The sequence below is a fragment of the Tursiops truncatus genome, chromosome 10 (assembly GCF_011762595.2).
Source record: "Tursiops truncatus isolate mTurTru1 chromosome 10, mTurTru1.mat.Y, whole genome shotgun sequence".
Lineage (NCBI taxonomy): Eukaryota > Metazoa > Chordata > Mammalia > Artiodactyla > Delphinidae > Tursiops > Tursiops truncatus.
Genome location: NC_047043.1, coordinates 64,116,321 through 64,133,551, shown reverse-complemented (window position 1 = coordinate 64,133,551; position 17,231 = coordinate 64,116,321). Strand labels below are relative to the sequence as shown.

The window sequence follows — 17,231 nt, the reverse complement described above, 5'->3', positions numbered from 1 at the left end:
GCCCATGCTGCACAACAAGAGAAGCCACTGCAATGAGAAGCCTGTGCACTGGAACGAAGAGTAGCCCCTGCTCGCCGCAACTAGAGAAAGCCCACGCGCAGCAACAAAGACCCAACGCAGCCAAAAATAATAAATTAAATAAATAAATTTAAAAAGAAAGAAAGAAAATACTCAAAAATAGAGCAGAGTTAGTGGTGGTTCACAGAGTAAGTTGATTCAGAGGCAGACTTGAAAATCTGACAGACCCAAGATTTCTGCCCAAAACTCCCACTCAGTTTAGATGTGCTCCCTTGGATGGAGTCTTTCCTGACGCCCCCAGTCAGAGCTGGAAGCCTGTCCTCAGGGCTCGCAAAGCATTGGATGAAACCTCTACTACAGAATCTACAAATTTATATTTAGAGTGAAAAGTCTAGATTCTTTATTTTAGTTTGTTCTGCATCTGACCCTCTTTCCTGTTTGAGGAGTTCCTCAGGTTAGGGATCTTAGGGAGGAGTAGAGTCTCTCTTTCCTCCTCTTGAGGCTGAGGGTGCCAGAGGCTTGCTTTCTGAGCTTTTCCTGAACCCTGAGCTCTCTCCTCACACATGCTTTGCCAGACTGGGAGTCAGGAGAAAAAGACTGAGAGCTCTCTTTTCTGGTCGCTATGGCAATAGTAGTAGAAAGATGGAGCGCCATGGGACTGATAAAATTGTCCAGGACTCGGGACTTCCCTGGTGGTCCAGTGGTTAACACTTCGCCTTCCAGTGCAGGGGGTGCAGGTTCGATCCCTGGTCGGGGAGCTAAGATCCCACATGCCTCGCAGCCAAAAAACAATAAAACAATCACCAAAAACCCCCCAAAAAAACATAAAACGGAGCAATTTTGTAACAAATTCAATAAAGATCTTAAAAAGGGACCACATCAAAAAAAAAGAAAAGAAAAGAAAAGTGACCAGGACTACACTGACTACAATGCAGGGAAGGGTCTAGTGCATTCTGGGCAGGGGGTAGTGGGCAGCAGAATCTGCCCTGGACTAATTTTGAGACTTTGTTTGCGAAGTTGTCCATGGCAGGTAGTTGTTGGCAATTGTACAACTGTGGCAGAAACTTAAATTGGCCTCATTTTCTTCCTTGGAAATTAGATTCTTGATCCTCACCCTCCATGCACTGCCACCCAGATAGATGACATTCCCAGACTCCCTTGCATCTAGGTGTGGCCATGTGAGTAAATTTTAGCCACTGTGAGATATAAGCAAAAGTGTTGCATGCAACTTCCAAGAAGAATCCTAGGGAATTCCCTGTCAGTCCAGTGGTTAGGACTCTGTGCTTTCACTGCCATGGGCCTGGGTTCAATACCTGGTCGGGGAACTGAAATCCTGCAAGCTACATGGTGTGGCCAAGAAAAAAAAAAGAATCCTAAAGGGACAGGAAGATACCCTTCTTCCTTTGCTCATCCATCAGCTGTCTGGAACTCTGATGTAACAGCTGGAATTGCAGCAGCCTCCAAGCAGTGTGAGGATGGCAGGGGTGGGGGGGTCATACTTTAGGGATGGCAGACCACACTGCTGGAAGGAGCCAGATCCTTGAGGTCCATGAAGCCATTATTCTAGCCCTGGACCACACACTTCAGGATGATTTTTGCATTAAAGAAAAATAAACATCTTTTAAAATTTTCTATTATTATAATGAGAATGAGTGTATATACGTCAATGCAGCTGAACATAATCCTAACTAATAAAATGAACCACCCAATATCTTTTAATAATTTTTAACACTTTAAAAAATTTAAATTAACATAGAAATTTGTATGTGTGTGTGTGTATACACAGTTCTATGAGTTTTAACACAAAATTAGGATTCATGTAACCACCATTACAACCAGGATATAAGACAGTATCCAAAAAAAATCTTTTATGCTGTCTCTTTGTGGTAAAGTCCAGCCCACACCCATAACCCTTGGTAATCACTGATCTGATACCCATCCCTATAGTTTTGCTTTTCTCAGAATGTCATTTAAATGGAATCATAGAGTATGCAACCTTTGTGATTTCTTTCGCTTAGCATAGTGCTTTTGAGATTCAGCCATGTTGTTGTATAGCAATAGTTTATTCCTTTTCATTGCTGAGTAGTGTTCCATCGTATGGACATACCATTGTTTGTTTATCCATTCATACATAGAAGGACATTTGAGTTGTGCCCAGTTTTTGGTGATTATGAGCAAGGCTACTATAAACGTTATTGCATAGGCTTCTGTGTAAACATAAATTTTCATTTATCTAGGATAAATACCTAGGAGTAGAACTGCAGAGCCATATAGTGAATTATGTTTAATTTTATAAGAAACTGTCAAACTTTTCCAAAGGGGCCGTATCATTTTGCAATTCCACCAACAAGATTTCCATTTGGTCTATATCCTTGCTCGGCACTTGGTATTTTCAGTTTTTGTTTGTTTTAATTTTAGCCATGCTAACAGATAAGCAGTAATATCTCATTATGATTTCAAGTTTTATTTCCAAAATGGCTAATGGTGTTGAGAAACTTTTAATGTATTTATTTGCCATCCATATGTTTTCTTTTTAAAAAAAATTATTTTATTTATTTATTTTTGGCTGTGTTGGGTGTTTGTTGCTGTGTGCAGGCTTTCTCTAGTTACAGTGAGTGGGGGCTACTCTTCCTTGTGGTGCATGGGTTTCTCATTGCAGTGGCTTCTCTTGTTGCGGAGCATGGACTCTAGGCATGTGGGCTTCAGTAGTTGTGGCACACAGGCTCAGTAGTTGTGACTCACGGGCTCTAGAGCACAGGCTCAGTAGTTGAAGCACATGGGCTTAGTTGCTCTGTGGCATGTGGGATCTTCCCGGACCAGGGCTCAAACCCGTGTCCCCTGCATTGGCAGGTGGATTCTTAACCACTGCACCACCAGGGAAGTCCCCATGGTTCATTTTATAATCTATTTGTGGTCCTTAGGTTATTCATTGGTTATGAGACTGATCTGTTTTCTTAAATATGACTGATTAAAAAATAAGAATCTGGGTAATGGATATCCATTGTCTGGTGTGCCCAGCATCCAGCTCTAATGGGGAATTGCTTCTTTCTGCATCCACAAAGTGATTCTGGTGAGGACTTCCAGTCACAGCCCCCTCCCCTTACCCCCCCACAACCTAATAAACAAGCCCATCAGAAGCTTTCACTAGGATTTTCAAATTGTAACTAAGGGGTGAGAGTCTCTTTTTCTGTGTTAATAGGAAGCTGATCTCTAGTAGGAGAGAATGAAGTATAGACGGAGAGAGAAACACAGAAAAGAGACAGATTCTGATTTCATTTCATTCCCTGTCCTTCCCAGATTGGTTAAGAGAGCTAATATATCCTCCTTTTTGTCCAGGCTAGTTTGAGGTGGGTTTTTATTTGAGTCATAACAAATGCAATCTGAATGATTAAGGCTTCTTTTGAGATATCTTAACCTCATATGCCCTTTCTATACATTTGGGAAAACATGTACTTTCAAAACACAATATGTAAATCCATGTCTTATTGATTTGTAGCATCTCTTTATGTTTGAACTCGGTACCATGCCTTATCATTTTCCTGCTTCCAAATTTACAGTGGTATGCTTTCTCTTTCTCATTTAAAAATTTCTCATTCCGCACCACATTTCTGATAAGCACTTATTGACAGAAAACAAGGAATCTAAAATCTTGGGGGTTGTTTTTGCCAGAATTTATTAAAATTATGATTTTCTGCTTAGCATTTAAATCAATATTGTAAGCTTGAAATTTTTTAAATAGAGAAGAGATTCTTCAGTGTCCTTATCATCTGTTCTCTCTATATAAATACTATTTATTTTTTGCCAGCCATCTTGTAAATAATCATTAACAGAAACTCATTTCTGGGAATTCCCTGGCAGTCCAGTGGTTAGGACTCCATGCTCTCACTGCTGAGGGCCTGGGTTCAATCCCTGGTCTGGGAAGTAAGATCCCACAAGCCACATGGCCAAAAAAAAAAGAAACTCATTTTACTACAAAAAAAAAAAGGAAATGAAAAATGAAATAAAGAAAGGAAGGGATGGAGGGAGGGAGGAAGGAAATATCAAGAAGGACTTAATGTTTCAAAAAAAGTTTTTTTAGCTACAGAAATCTTATTTCTTTATTTATTTGTTTGGCTGCACTGGGTCTTAGTTGCGGTATGCTGGATCTTTTTTTTTTTAGTTGCGGCATGTGGGATCTAGTTCCCCTACCATGGATCAAACCCGGGCCCCCTGCATTGGGAGCATGGTGTCTTAGCCACTGGACCACCAGGGAAGTGCCTTAGCTACAGAAATCTTGATCAAATAAAATGTAATACAAAAGCCCAGAGAACAAAAAAATTAAGACTAATTTATCTGAAGCAGTAAGATGAGAGGAGCCTGATCATCTGCAGTACTCTACCATTGTTATGAGTCCTAGAGCCTAGATTCCTAGGGGAAGGAAGTCTGTCAGCATCTGGGAAATGTTTATTTATCAGCAGAATCAAACACTTTGTATAGAGCATTTTGCTTTTCTCTCTAAAGGAATGTAAGTATACAGTGGAAAAGATACCTAGTCTTTTAAAGAATTCCTAATTTTAAAGAATTCCTAATCTAGAATTTTTAAAGAAATTCTAGCTTTTTCGACATGAAAGTACTAGTGGTGATGCTAAGTGATACATCTTTACTGTTACAGAAATAATAAAGTATATTTCTGCTTGGGTGTTATGATTTCTATGATACCTAAAGATGTCCTGTTAATAACTTACTACCAAGAAATGAACAAGTTAATTTCCTCAGTGACTGCCACTTATTCATTTACAAATTAATATAGTAGCCCTAATATTTGCTTATATATATACACACACATATATATGTAGCGAATAAGAATATGTATAAAATTTAGGGTATATCTTTTTTTTTTTTTTTTGCGGTATGCGGGCCTCTCACTGTTGTGGCCTCTCCCGTTGCACAGCACAGGCTCTGGACAGGCAGGCTCAGCGGCCATGGCTCACAGGCCCAGCCGCTCCGCGGCATGTGGGATCTTCCTGGACCCGGGCAAGAACCCATGTCCCCTGCATCGGCAGGCGGACTCTCAACCATTGCATCACCAGGGAAGCCCTAGGGTATATCTTTAAAAATACCATTTCAAAGTGAGAAAATCAGCCTGAACTATGACTTAAGAATTCATGTGCTATATTCTTGACCCTAAAACAAATATTAACTAATTTCCTAATTCTGATGATCTGAAAAAAAAAATTAAAGGGCAGAATTTTAGGCAGAATAAATATAACATTACTTGAATATTGCATTTCTCTGAGAAGTTCTTTAGCTTAATATTTAGAGAGCTCAAAACTGTGGCAGCCATAAGTCACAGTGACAAGAAAACAAATAAAGAGTAATTATTAGATGAGCTGTAAAGGCAAGAATGCTATCATGCTGAAACTGAATTTTTCGACTACTGACATTCCATTTTCTGCTTCGCTCAGAAGAGAGGAGCTGTTTCATCCACTTGAAAGGTTTGTGTACCTGTCACATTTGTCTTTTGCAGTTTTCTTTTTCTCCTCAAACTGTTCCAAGAGGCCTTTTGATTTTCCAACTGACAAAGGAAGAGGAAATAAGCCTCCATCTTTTGTATCTCTTCCAAACAGCTGGGGTTTTGTTTGGTACTTTATGAAAATACTAGGTTCACTCTGTTCAATGGAAAAAAAAAATCATAGCATTTCACACATAAAAATATTTATAGCATGCACTATTTTCTATACAAAGCAGAGTCACACTTAAGTGCAAACCATAAAATACAATATAGCATGTAGTATTTCCTTTTTATTTCATATGTACCAGAACATTATATTAAAACAAAGCAACTCTTTTTACTAATATAATTTCTGCCTTACCAGACCAGAGGTATTTAAAATGTCAGCTAAAATGGCTTAAAATCAATTGCATAAATTTAAAGGCAGCAACAGAAAATTATGCTGTCTTGAGATGATGTGTTAAAGTTTTTATATTAATAAGTTTAATTCAAATTGCTGTTGCTCAGTTGCTGATGAACTAAACTTGTTGATAAATTTGACTGTGATGCAGGCATATGGTGAGCCATTTCCTGCATTCTGAGGCAAAACTTACTCTGGAACATTCAGGCAGTACATTTACTCCTTCATATCACTGAGTACCAATTTTTGTACTAAAATATTTATCTCAGATCATACCTTAATAACTTAAAGTATTGACCTAATCTTATTCATTAAGTCCCTATATGATGCAGTTACGTCTGTGTATAGTTAGATCTGGTTCTACATCAAAATAAGTAAATATATAAAAATATTTCTGACTCACAAAATAAGATAGGCTGGTCTCAAAAAATCAAGAGATTCTGTTCCTCATTCTGGCCCTTATTCATCAGCTTAGGCCTCAATATCCTCATCTCCTTCTTCAAGGAGTTAAATGTCATGCAATATTTGGCACTCCCTAGGAGTAGTCAAAGTACTTGCACTATTCTAATATATTGTTTTAGTAATGGAAGAAAATGCAAATATAAATATGTTTTCCATTTCACACTACCAAGTCAAATGAGTCACCAATCAAGCACAAATCTATTTAGGACAGTAATCCTTAGAGATGTACAACTCTAAAATATAACCCAGCAGAATAAGTCTTCTTTACAGTTTATGTCCATAATGACTGTGAAACATGTGCAGAGATTCTGGGATTCAGACTTACATCCAGAGAATTCTGTTGTGACTGTTTTGGATGTCTCAAGTGGACACCAAAGTCCAAGGGTGTTGACGGGGTCTCTGAACTTTCTGGACAGAACTGGGATCCAAAAAGGAACTGGGAATCACTGAGACCAGAGTAATCAGTCTGATTATTATTCCAGTTAGATGACTTAGTGGCCCTGAAATTAAGCAAGAAAATACAAGTATATCAAGTGGGCAAATGAAACCATAATTCAAAACTATTTTAGAATATTCTGGGCAGAATGCTAGCTTTTTTTGACCTCCTAGTCCCCTGCACACTGCCAGTACTACATGTAAAGAAACAAGGAAATTTTGAATGCCAGACATTTCAATTACAACAACCTGGGAACAATCAGATGGAATTTCAAACATTAAGGACTAACACCATTATTCCTTGTACTATAACATTATGTACTATAACACCATTTTGGATATCAAAGTTCACAAAATCTTTAGGGATTAAGAGAACATTATCTTTTAAAAGGTTGAATTTGTTCATCACTAAGGGAATAGATTAAAAATAAAATATGGCTTATGCATATAACTGATGCAGTAGTCAGAAGCAATAAGCTAGATTTACATATAACCATATGGATAAGTCTCAAAAATATAATTTTTGAGTGCAGAAAAAGTAAAAATTTAATGAACTCTCTCATACATTAATGTAATTTATAAGGATACATCATACACACCAAACAAGTATGTAACTGAGTATGTAGAAGGTTAATTGGAAGGATACATATTAACTCTCCTAGATTGTGTGTCTGTAGGGAAGGAAAGGAGCAGGATTGGAGGGAGAGAAGGAGCTATAATACAACAAACACAAGATAGACCTAGATATGGACTGAATGTTTGTGTCCTCCAAAAATTCATGTGTTGAAGCCCTAAGCTCTATTTTGACAGTTTTTGGAAATGGGGCCTTTAGAAGGTAATTACGGTTCAAAGAGGTGAGGAGAGTGGGACCCTCACGATAGGATTAATGTCCTTTTTTTTTTTTTTTTTTTTTTGCGGTACGCGGGCCTCTCAGTGTTGTGGCCTCTCCCGTTGCGGAGCACAGGCTCCAGACGCGCAGGCTCAGCGGCCATGGCTCACAGGCCCAGCTGCTCCGTGGCATGTGGGATCTTCCTGGATCAGGGCACGAACACATGTGCCCTGCATTGGCAGGCGGACTCTCAACCACTGCGCCACCAGGGAAGCCCAGGATTAGTGTCCTTTTAAGAAGAGACACCAAAGAGCTTGCCCTCATTCTTTCTCTCTCACAATGTGAGGACACAGAAAAAGGCAGCTGTCTGCAAGCCAAGAAGGGAGTCTTCACCCAAAACCAATCATGCTGGCATAGGGTTCTAGGACTTTCAATCTCTAGAACTGTGAGAAAATAAATTTCTGTTATTTAAGCCATCCAGTTTATTGTACTCTGTTATGGCAGCCCAAGCAGACTAAAATAGGCCTCATCCAGACTGAAGAATATGATCAACTCAGGTTTGCACAAAGAAAGATCCATTAAACATTGTGTTATTCCATTTCACACTTTTAGTGTCATATCCTTGCTTGTTCTAAATACTTCCAGCTGTGGACTTCCAAATTGCTTCCCATGGATACTTATGCCAGTCTAAATCTCACATATGAAGGGGATAATGATATTGATAATGATACAATCACACTTGAACACAGTGTACTAAGCCTACTACAGAGACAACACATAAGTGGACAGACAAGTAAAATATATAGTCTTCAAGTTTTACTTGAAAGACACCTCGGTAACAATTTGTGTTACTTAATGCTGTTGTGTAACCCAAGAAAACATGCTTTTCATTAAAACACGTACATGTAGATCATTCCTTTTCCAAATGTTAGATTTAAAATAGATAGCCTATAAGTACATATTCTAAACTAAATGAATCATTATTTATTAATACAAGACAAAAAGAAACCCTACTTGCTCAGAACAGAGACATTATTTTGACTCATAGAATCATTTTCTAAGATTAGCTAAGGTAATAGGCTGCACACATATAATATGATTTGCATAATCACTGCTCAAAATAGCTAAATAGCTCTCTGTGTCTCCCCTCTTAGGTCAAAGAGAATAATTAGCTGGGCTGGAAAAGAAACAGCTCTGTAAGCCTACAGAAGTCCTGTAGGATTCACATCTTAAAGCTACGATCTGGAATTAGGCATAGATTTTTGTCCCCCTACTCTGTATCAATTGTAAGCTCTTTTCTTCTTTTTAAGAGAAACAACAACAACAACAATGTTTTAGGTTTTTTGCTGTCTTTAGGAAGGTGTTAGGAAGAAAAGAAACTATCCAATGATAAAAGCATACCAAAACAATTGGAAATCCCTTAATATATACTACTTCTGGGGTACGCCCACCAAGTTAGCAATGGCAGGCCTACTGCATGGCTAGTGGACACCAATATAAGTACCTCAGTGGAGTAGTAGAGGGGGCAGTATCTCAATGAGCCCTGTCAACAGTTGGAGTGGTTCTTGATTTCATGGTGCCTACAAATTGTACTACACAATTGAACACTTCTCTGAACATTGTCTTGAGTTTGATCCTTGCTGTTTCAATAGCAATTGCTCCAAATGAGGTGAGAGTTTCCAGATGTTGGACCATGTCTAACTCTCATAGTCCCTAGGTCCAGTGCTGGACAGAGTCATTACTCAATTAACACACATAGCCATTGATACTGCTTTTATAATCAGAAAATAGGCAAAAGGAAAAAGACAAATATGGGAGGGTGCAGTGGTGACAAGAGAGGGAAGAGAAAGGGAAGAAGCTATATCAGGTAACCCTATTACTATAAACTAATAGGAAGGGGAGACTGTTTCTATGAAATCAGTGCAACTATAAGATCCTCTTAAGTATCAGAGTATATAACCAGAAAACTTACCCAGAGCCTGAGGGAATACTGAGCATCTCTTTGATATTCCAGACATTAAAATTCATGTCTTATAATTATTCCTTTTAAAAAGAAGAGAGAAACATTAATTTAAAAGATTAATATACTATAATTTTTTCCAAAGATTACTTTACTGGTGACTATTATATGTAGACAAGGACATCTCAGCAGTTATATTCACATCCAATTGGTGAAAATAGCCATTACCTATGTGCCAGAAATAGGTTTTGTGGTTTGTTTGTTTGGGGGTTTTTCTGCAGTTAAATTGCATACAAATTCCCCTCCTTAATACCAGAGAGAGCCCAGCCACCTGTGAAACAGTAAATTTGCCTTCCATCCTTTGCTCTCTTGTTTCTTGTTCTGCCACCCTACTAATAATCTGCTTTTAGAAAAAGACCAATAGGGCTTCCCTGGTGGCGCAGTGGTTGAGAATCCTCCTGCTAATGCAGGGGATACGGGTTTGATCCCTGGTCCGGGAAGATCCCACATGCTGTGGAGCAACTAAGCCCATGTGCCACAACTACTGAAGCCCACGCGCCTACAGCCTGTGCTCCACAACGAGAGAAGCCACCATAATAAAAAGCCCATGCACTGCAACGAAGACCCAACACAGCCAAAAATAAATACATAAATTTATTAAAAAAAAAAACTGGCAATATTGTCCAGCTTGGTTCACAGGTAAATTTTACCAAACATTTATGGAAGAAATTATACTAATTCTCTATAATCTCATCCAAGAGATAGAAGCAGAGGGAACACTTTCTAGCTCATTCTATGAGCTGAGCATTACCCTAATAATATAACCAGACAAAGACATTACAAAAAAAACTACAGACCAGTATGTCTCATGAACATAGATGCACAGTCCTCAACAAATTATTAGCAAATTGAATCCAACAATGTATAGAAAGAATTATACACAACAACCAAGTCATGCAAGGCTAGTTCAACATTTGAAAAATCAATTAATATAATCCATCACATCAACAGGCTAAAGAAGAAAAATCATATAACCATATCAATAAATACAAAAAAAGCATTTGATAAAATCCAACATCCATACATGATAAAAACTCTCAACAAAGTAAAAAATAGAGGAGAACTTCCTCAACTTGATAGAAAACATCTATCCCAAAACCCAAAGCTAACATCATACTTTTTTTTCATTTTCATTGGAGTATAGTTAATTTACAATGTTGTGTTAACATCATACTTAATGGTGAGAAAGTAAAAGCTTTCCCACTAAGATCAGGAACAAGGCAAGGCAAGGATGTCTCCTCACCTCTCAACACATCATATTGGCACATGATCAGTTAGACAAACCAGTAGAACAGCAATAGATCTATTTGAAAATGTAATAGTCTATTATAATATAGTAATAGATCTATTTGAAAATGGAAATGTAGTATGCATATGATAAAGGTAGTATCTTAGATATATTGGGGAGAGATAAACATTTTAAAAAGTAGAGTTGGGATAACTGAATGGCTATATGAAAAAAAAATCGGATCTAGTCCTTTCACCGTATACTACAAAATATTCCAAATGGATCAAAGATGAAATAATAATGAAACCATAAAAACACTGGGGTGGGGGAACTGGTAAATTCCTCTATAGCCTGGAAGTGGGGAAAACTTTGACTCAAAGTCCAGAACAAAAAAAATCACTGACAAATTTAACTACATAAAAATTTTAAAAAGAAAATTTTGTATCACATAAAAGTTATAGAAAATGGTCAGGACATATGAGCCAACAGTTCACAGTAAAAGAAACACAAAGGCCCTTATATGGGAATTCCCTGGCGGTCCAGTGGATAGAACTCCTTGCTTTCACTGCTGCGGGTGCGGGTTCAATCCCTGGTTGGGGAACTAAGACCCTGCAGCCGAGTGGCACAGCCAAACAAAGAAACAAACAAAACAAAACAAAACAAAACAACCCACAAAGGCCTTTATATATATGTGAAAATATGGGCAATCTCACTCACATTAAAAGAGATACAAATTAAATCATACTGAGACTATTTTCTTTCCTATGAAATTGGTAGAAATCCAAGTATGATGATGTATTCTGTTACTGAGGCTGTGAGGAAAGAAGCACTGTCATGTACCTCTGGTGGGAAGGCCAAATGGTATTTCTCTGTGGAGGAGAATTTGGCATTATCTAGGACATATATATGTATTTAGCATTTAATCAGCAATCCTACTTCTAGGGATCTATCCCAATAATACTATGGCAAAACACAAAAACAAAAACATGCCTTTTCAGTGCAACACTATCTTATTATAGCAAGACCAGAAACAACCCAGTGTCCATCAGCTGGGGAATAGTTGAACAAACTATGGTACACTCACACAATGGAGTTTTATGGAGCTGTTAAAAGGAGTAAGGAAGATTTCTTCTATATACTCTGGCAATGACCTCCAGGATATATTGCTAAGTTAAAAAAAGCAAGGTGGGGCTTCCCTCGTGGCGCAGTGGTTGAGAGTCCGCTTGCCGATGCAGGGGACATGGGTTCGTGCCCCGGTCTGGGAAGATCCCACATGCCGTGGAGCGGCTGGGCCCGTGAGCCATGGCCGCTGAGCCTGCACGTCCGAAGCCTGTGCTCCGCGGCGGGAGAGGCCACAGCAGTGAGAGGCCCGCGTACCGCAAAAAAAAAAAAAAAAAAAAAAAAAAGCAAGGTGAAGAACAGTGTGTGTGGTATGCACTTATTTCATCCAAGAAAAGGCAGGGTAATATGAATATAAATACACACACACAAATGTGCTTATATTTTTCTTAAGAAGGGAGGGAGTGAGGGAGGGACATATAGAGAAGATAGATAAACTGAAAACCAATAAAAATGTTTATCTTTAGGGGGAGGGTGGCAATAAGGTGAAGAGGCTAGAGATGGAAGCTAAGCTAGACCTCTCCAAATGTAGCAGTTTTCAGTTTCAACTTTAGAATTATGTAAGTATCGTTACATGCAGTCACACAATTAAAATTAAATCAAAATGGGGGAAAAAAGTAATCCCAGCAAAGAAGCAAAGTGAAACAAGCAAGGTGGTGATTGACCCCCACAGACAGAGTTTATTTCTTATGCCTCTAAATATGGTGATGTGACTCCACATCCCTGGTGGAGCGTATCCTAAGGAAAAAATAAGCAACACAGGAATCTGTGTATCTGTTTTCATATATATATATATATATATATATATATATATATATATATATATATATTGCAAATAAATAATTATATTAATGACATTGGGAATCAAAATTTTCAGTGTACGATAAAAGAGATACAAATATAAAATCAATGACAAAATTAAACAAAAACCCTATAATCCTATGTTTGAAATAAATTGAAAAATCATTAACTCTTGATGTATTATTCTCTTTAAAAATATGTTTCATAGCTCCATCCACTGAAAATGCCACGAAATAATGACCAACCTTATTACCCAGATTTGGGTCTTGAAATACCATTCCTCACTAAAAGGAACCAGGTCTGGGGCAGGAAATGTGCAAGATGAGTCTGAGACATTGCCTTGTACCAGACAACAAGGAAGTTATCAAAGATTACTAGGGCCAAAGACTACAAGAGAGCTAACTTAAAGGGGCTTTCTCTGTTAAATTTATAATTATATTTTTAAAAACCCTCATCAGTCACTTTGGAGGATAGGTAACCCACTCATTATTCTGAAAACCGGTAGGGAAAGAATCTATAATTTACCTTACCTTTTAAACTGTATCTTGGGGTAACCAATATATAGATGAGAAAAAGGTCTTCTTTATAGAAGTATTCCTGCTAATAAACATAGAATGAATGGTAGAATTAGATCATCATCATTTTGGAGCCCTAATGAAAATAAAGAATCTAGTAAATGATTATTAATGGCTGCTAAAACCAAGACGTGAAGGGCTGATAAGGGTACTTGATACTGGATAGATCAGGCTAGCAACACCTAAACCTCTGGATTGATCTTTTCATCACAAAGAAAGATCCAGACTTAGTATGCACCTCTTGATGAGGTTGAACAGGAGGTTCTCAGCATTAACAAAGAAGTATACATACCAAAAATATTGAGCCTTAATTTGATTAAGCTTCTAGATGTAAGGACCAGTTTACAGAAAATACAGGGGTTAAATGGCACAAAATGAATGCAATCAGCAAAATCCAGAGAGTGGGAAATTCTACAGTTTAAATGACCCTATTCTTTCAACCCATAAAAGGCAAGAGGAAAGAAGGTGTGGAAGACTATAGATTTAAAGAGATGTATAGGGACTTCCTTGGTTGCGCAGTGGTTAAGAATCCGCCTGCCAATGCAGGGGACATGGGTTCGATCCCTGGTCTTCGAAGATCCCACATGCCATGAAGCAACTAAGCCCGTGCACGACAACTATGGAGCCTGCACTCTAGAGCCCCCGAGCCACAACTACTGAGCCCGAGTGCCACAACTACTGAAGCCCACATGCCCTAGAGCCCGCAGCCCAGCCGCAACTACTGAGCCCACGCGTTCTAGGGCCCACGTGCCTCAACTACTGAGCCCATGTGCTGCAACTACTAAAGCTCGTGCGCCTAGAGGCTGTGCTGCACAGCAAGAGAAGCCACCACAATGAGAAGCCTGCTCACCACAACAAAGAGTAGCCCCTGCTTGCCGCAACTAGAGAAAGCCCGTATGCAGTAACAAAGACCCAATGCAGCCAAAAAAAAAAACCAAAAAAAAAAAAAAGTTTTTTTTTAATTAAAAAAGAAGAGATGTATAAGTCACATCAACCAAGTACACTTGACCTTGAACAATGCAAGGGTTAAGGGCACCAACCCTCAGTGCAGTTGAAAATCCAGGTATAACTTATAACTGGCTCTCCGTATACGTGGTTCCTCTACATCTGCAGTTCCACATCACAGGACTCAACCAACTGCTTGTGTAGTACTGTAGTATTTACTATTGAAAAAAATCCATGTATAAGTGGACCTGTGATGTTCAAACCTGTGTTGTTCAAGGGTCAACTGTACAGGTCCACTTATTCTGGATCCTGAATTGTAGGAAAACAAGGAAATTTAAACATTGACTAGTTACTTAATAATATTAAGAAATTGTCATTTTAAGTATGATCATGATATTTTGGTTATGACAAAAACAGAGTATTTATCTTTATATATACCTAAGTTTTAAATGGGTGAAATAATCTAATTTTTTTGTGCTTTGCGTTAAAACAATGGAGATGGGCTTGGGCAGCTGGGGAGGGGTACAGATTGGCCTTGGGTTGATAATTGATGAAGCTAGGTGACAGGTACATTGGAGTTCATTCATCAAGAATCTCTACTTTTATATATTTGAAATTTCCCACAATAAAAAGTGAATAAATGAATAAATACCTTGTATTAGCTGACAACTCCCAAAGTTGCAACCTCTAGCCCAGACGCTTCTCCTGAACTTCAGACTCCTATATTCAACTGCTGACTTGACATCTCTACTTGGATGACTAATATGCACCTAAAACTTAACATATCCAAAACCGAGATCATTATCTTTCCTCTCAAACATTCCCCATCTAGTCTTCCCATTCTAGTTAATGGCAACTTCATCTTTCCAGTTGCTCAGGCCAAAACCTAAGAGTCCTCCTTGACTCCTCTTTCTCAAATCCAATCTTTAAGCAAATACTAAGGTAATTCCTACAAAATATATCCAGAAATTTAACTGGGTATCCTGTATTTTTATTTGCTATATCTGACAACCTCATTCCACTGCCACAAGCTTGGATTACCGCAATCCAAACTGGTCTCCCTGATTTCACCCTTGTTCCAAGTTATAGTCTCTTCTCTAGGAAAGGGTGGAAGTTACTCTAACCATAAGTCAGATCATATTACCCCTTTGTTCAAACTCTTCACTGCAGCCAGAGTTCTCATGGTTTTCTTCTGTGTCCTCTGCAGTCTTCCCTTAACCTTGCCTCTCTCCCATTTACACTCCATTCCATACCTTTATGGGGCTCCTCACTATTGCTCTCCCTTACTTGATACACACCAGCTTCAGATCCCTTGCCCATTCTGTTCTTTCTTGGTTTACACCTTCCTCAGATATCAGCATAATAGGCTATCCCACCTCCTTCAGGTATTCTCTCAAATTATTCAAAATTGTAAAACCTCAATAATCACTATGGGGAATACCCTGGCGGTCCAGTTGTTAGGACCCCGCACTTCCACTGCAGGGGGGCATGGGTTGGATCCCTGGTCAGGGAACTGGGATTCTGCGTGCCACGCGGCGCAGCCCAAAAATAAATAAATAAATAATAATCACTATGTCTCTCCCCTGCTTTTTCTCCACCCTATCATTCTAATACACTACTTATTTTATGAATTTATCTTATTTTGCCTGTCTCAGCATGCACACCCATGCCTACCAGAATGTAATTTTAAGCTCTTTGAGGATAGGGATTTTTGTCTGTTTTGTATACTGCTGTATCCTCAAAATCTAGAAATTGTGCTGGCAAATAATAGGTGCTCAGAAAATATTTATTGTTAAATGAGTAACTAAATTATGACAATGGAGCAAATCTTTCCAAGTATCCACAAATTTAAAATAGATGCAGACTTCCCTGGTGGTCCAGTAGGTAAGACTCTGCACTCCCAATGCAGGGGTCCCCTGTTCGATCCCTGGTTGGAGAACTAGATCCCGCATGCGTGCTGCAACTAAGAAGTCTGCATGCTGCAACTGAAGATTCCTCATGCCATAACTAACAGCCGGCACAATAAAAATAAATAAATAAATATTTTTAAAAATATATATGATTTGTTTTCAGTTATTGCATTTCAAGTCCCTAATCACAAATTTTATTATATATTTTAATAAAGGAGATGAAATAAATATGGGATTCCTGAGTCCCATGTTTACTTATTTCTTTGATAGTCGAGTTTTTTTCTTCCATTCACACTAGCAGAATTTCCTCCATCTAAAGTCTAGATTTAGAATCCAGACAATTTTTGGACTTCCCTGGTGGCACAGTGGTTAAGAATCCACCTGCCAATGCAGGGGACACGGGTTTGAACCCTGGTCTGGGAAGATCCCACATGCCAGGGAGCAACTAAGCCCGTGTGCCACAACTACTGAACCTTCACTCTAGAGCCCACGAGCCACAATTACTGAAGCCTGTGCGCCACAACTACTGAAACCCACGCACCTAGAGCTTGTGCTCCGCGACAAGAGAAGCCACCGCAATGAGAAGCCAGTGCACAGCAACAAAGAATAGCCCCCCCACTTAACGCAACCAGGGAAGACCCATGCACAGCGATTACCCAACGCAGCCAAAAATAAATAAGTAAATAAATTTATTTTTTAAAAAAAGAATCTAGACAATTTTATACATATCACTATAAGGCCATTATTTAAGGCCATTATAACTACATATAGATAATAAATCCTCTATTGTCTTCCATTTCTGTTTATGCTGACAGAGGAGAGTAATTTATATAGTATGTGGTTTGGGGTTTAGAATGACTACTCCCCAGGTTCCAGACCTAACTTACTCTTGAGGTTTCTTAAATGTTGTTGAAGAAATTCCATGGTTACAGCCACTATGCTTAACGACCACCTGGGGCTTGATGTGCTCAGTCTCAGGTTTACCTGTCCTCTCTGCA

At 38.7% G+C, this 17,231-nt stretch overlaps 1 protein-coding gene across 3 annotated transcripts in view; it reads right to left on the bottom strand.

Moving 5' to 3' along the window:
* Positions 1 to 17,231, bottom strand: part of IHO1 (interactor of HORMAD1 1) — a 35,566-nt gene that overhangs the window by 17,294 nt on the left and 1,041 nt on the right. For 2 of the 3 annotated variants that reach the window (XM_004319882.4, XM_073787936.1), the window contains exons 2-5: positions 13,334 to 13,403; positions 9,608 to 9,678; positions 6,697 to 6,871; positions 5,503 to 5,666 (exon numbers count right to left, since the gene is read on the bottom strand). In XM_004319882.4, the coding sequence (XP_004319930.1) occupies positions 5,503 to 5,666; positions 6,697 to 6,871; positions 9,608 to 9,663 (395 nt within the window). In that variant the 5' untranslated portion in view covers positions 9,664 to 9,678; positions 13,334 to 13,403. Of the gene's footprint in view, positions 1 to 5,502; positions 5,667 to 6,696; positions 6,872 to 9,607; positions 9,679 to 13,333; positions 13,404 to 14,975; positions 16,766 to 17,231 lie in introns of those variants that run through there. The other variant, XM_073787935.1, reaches the window with a different exon arrangement.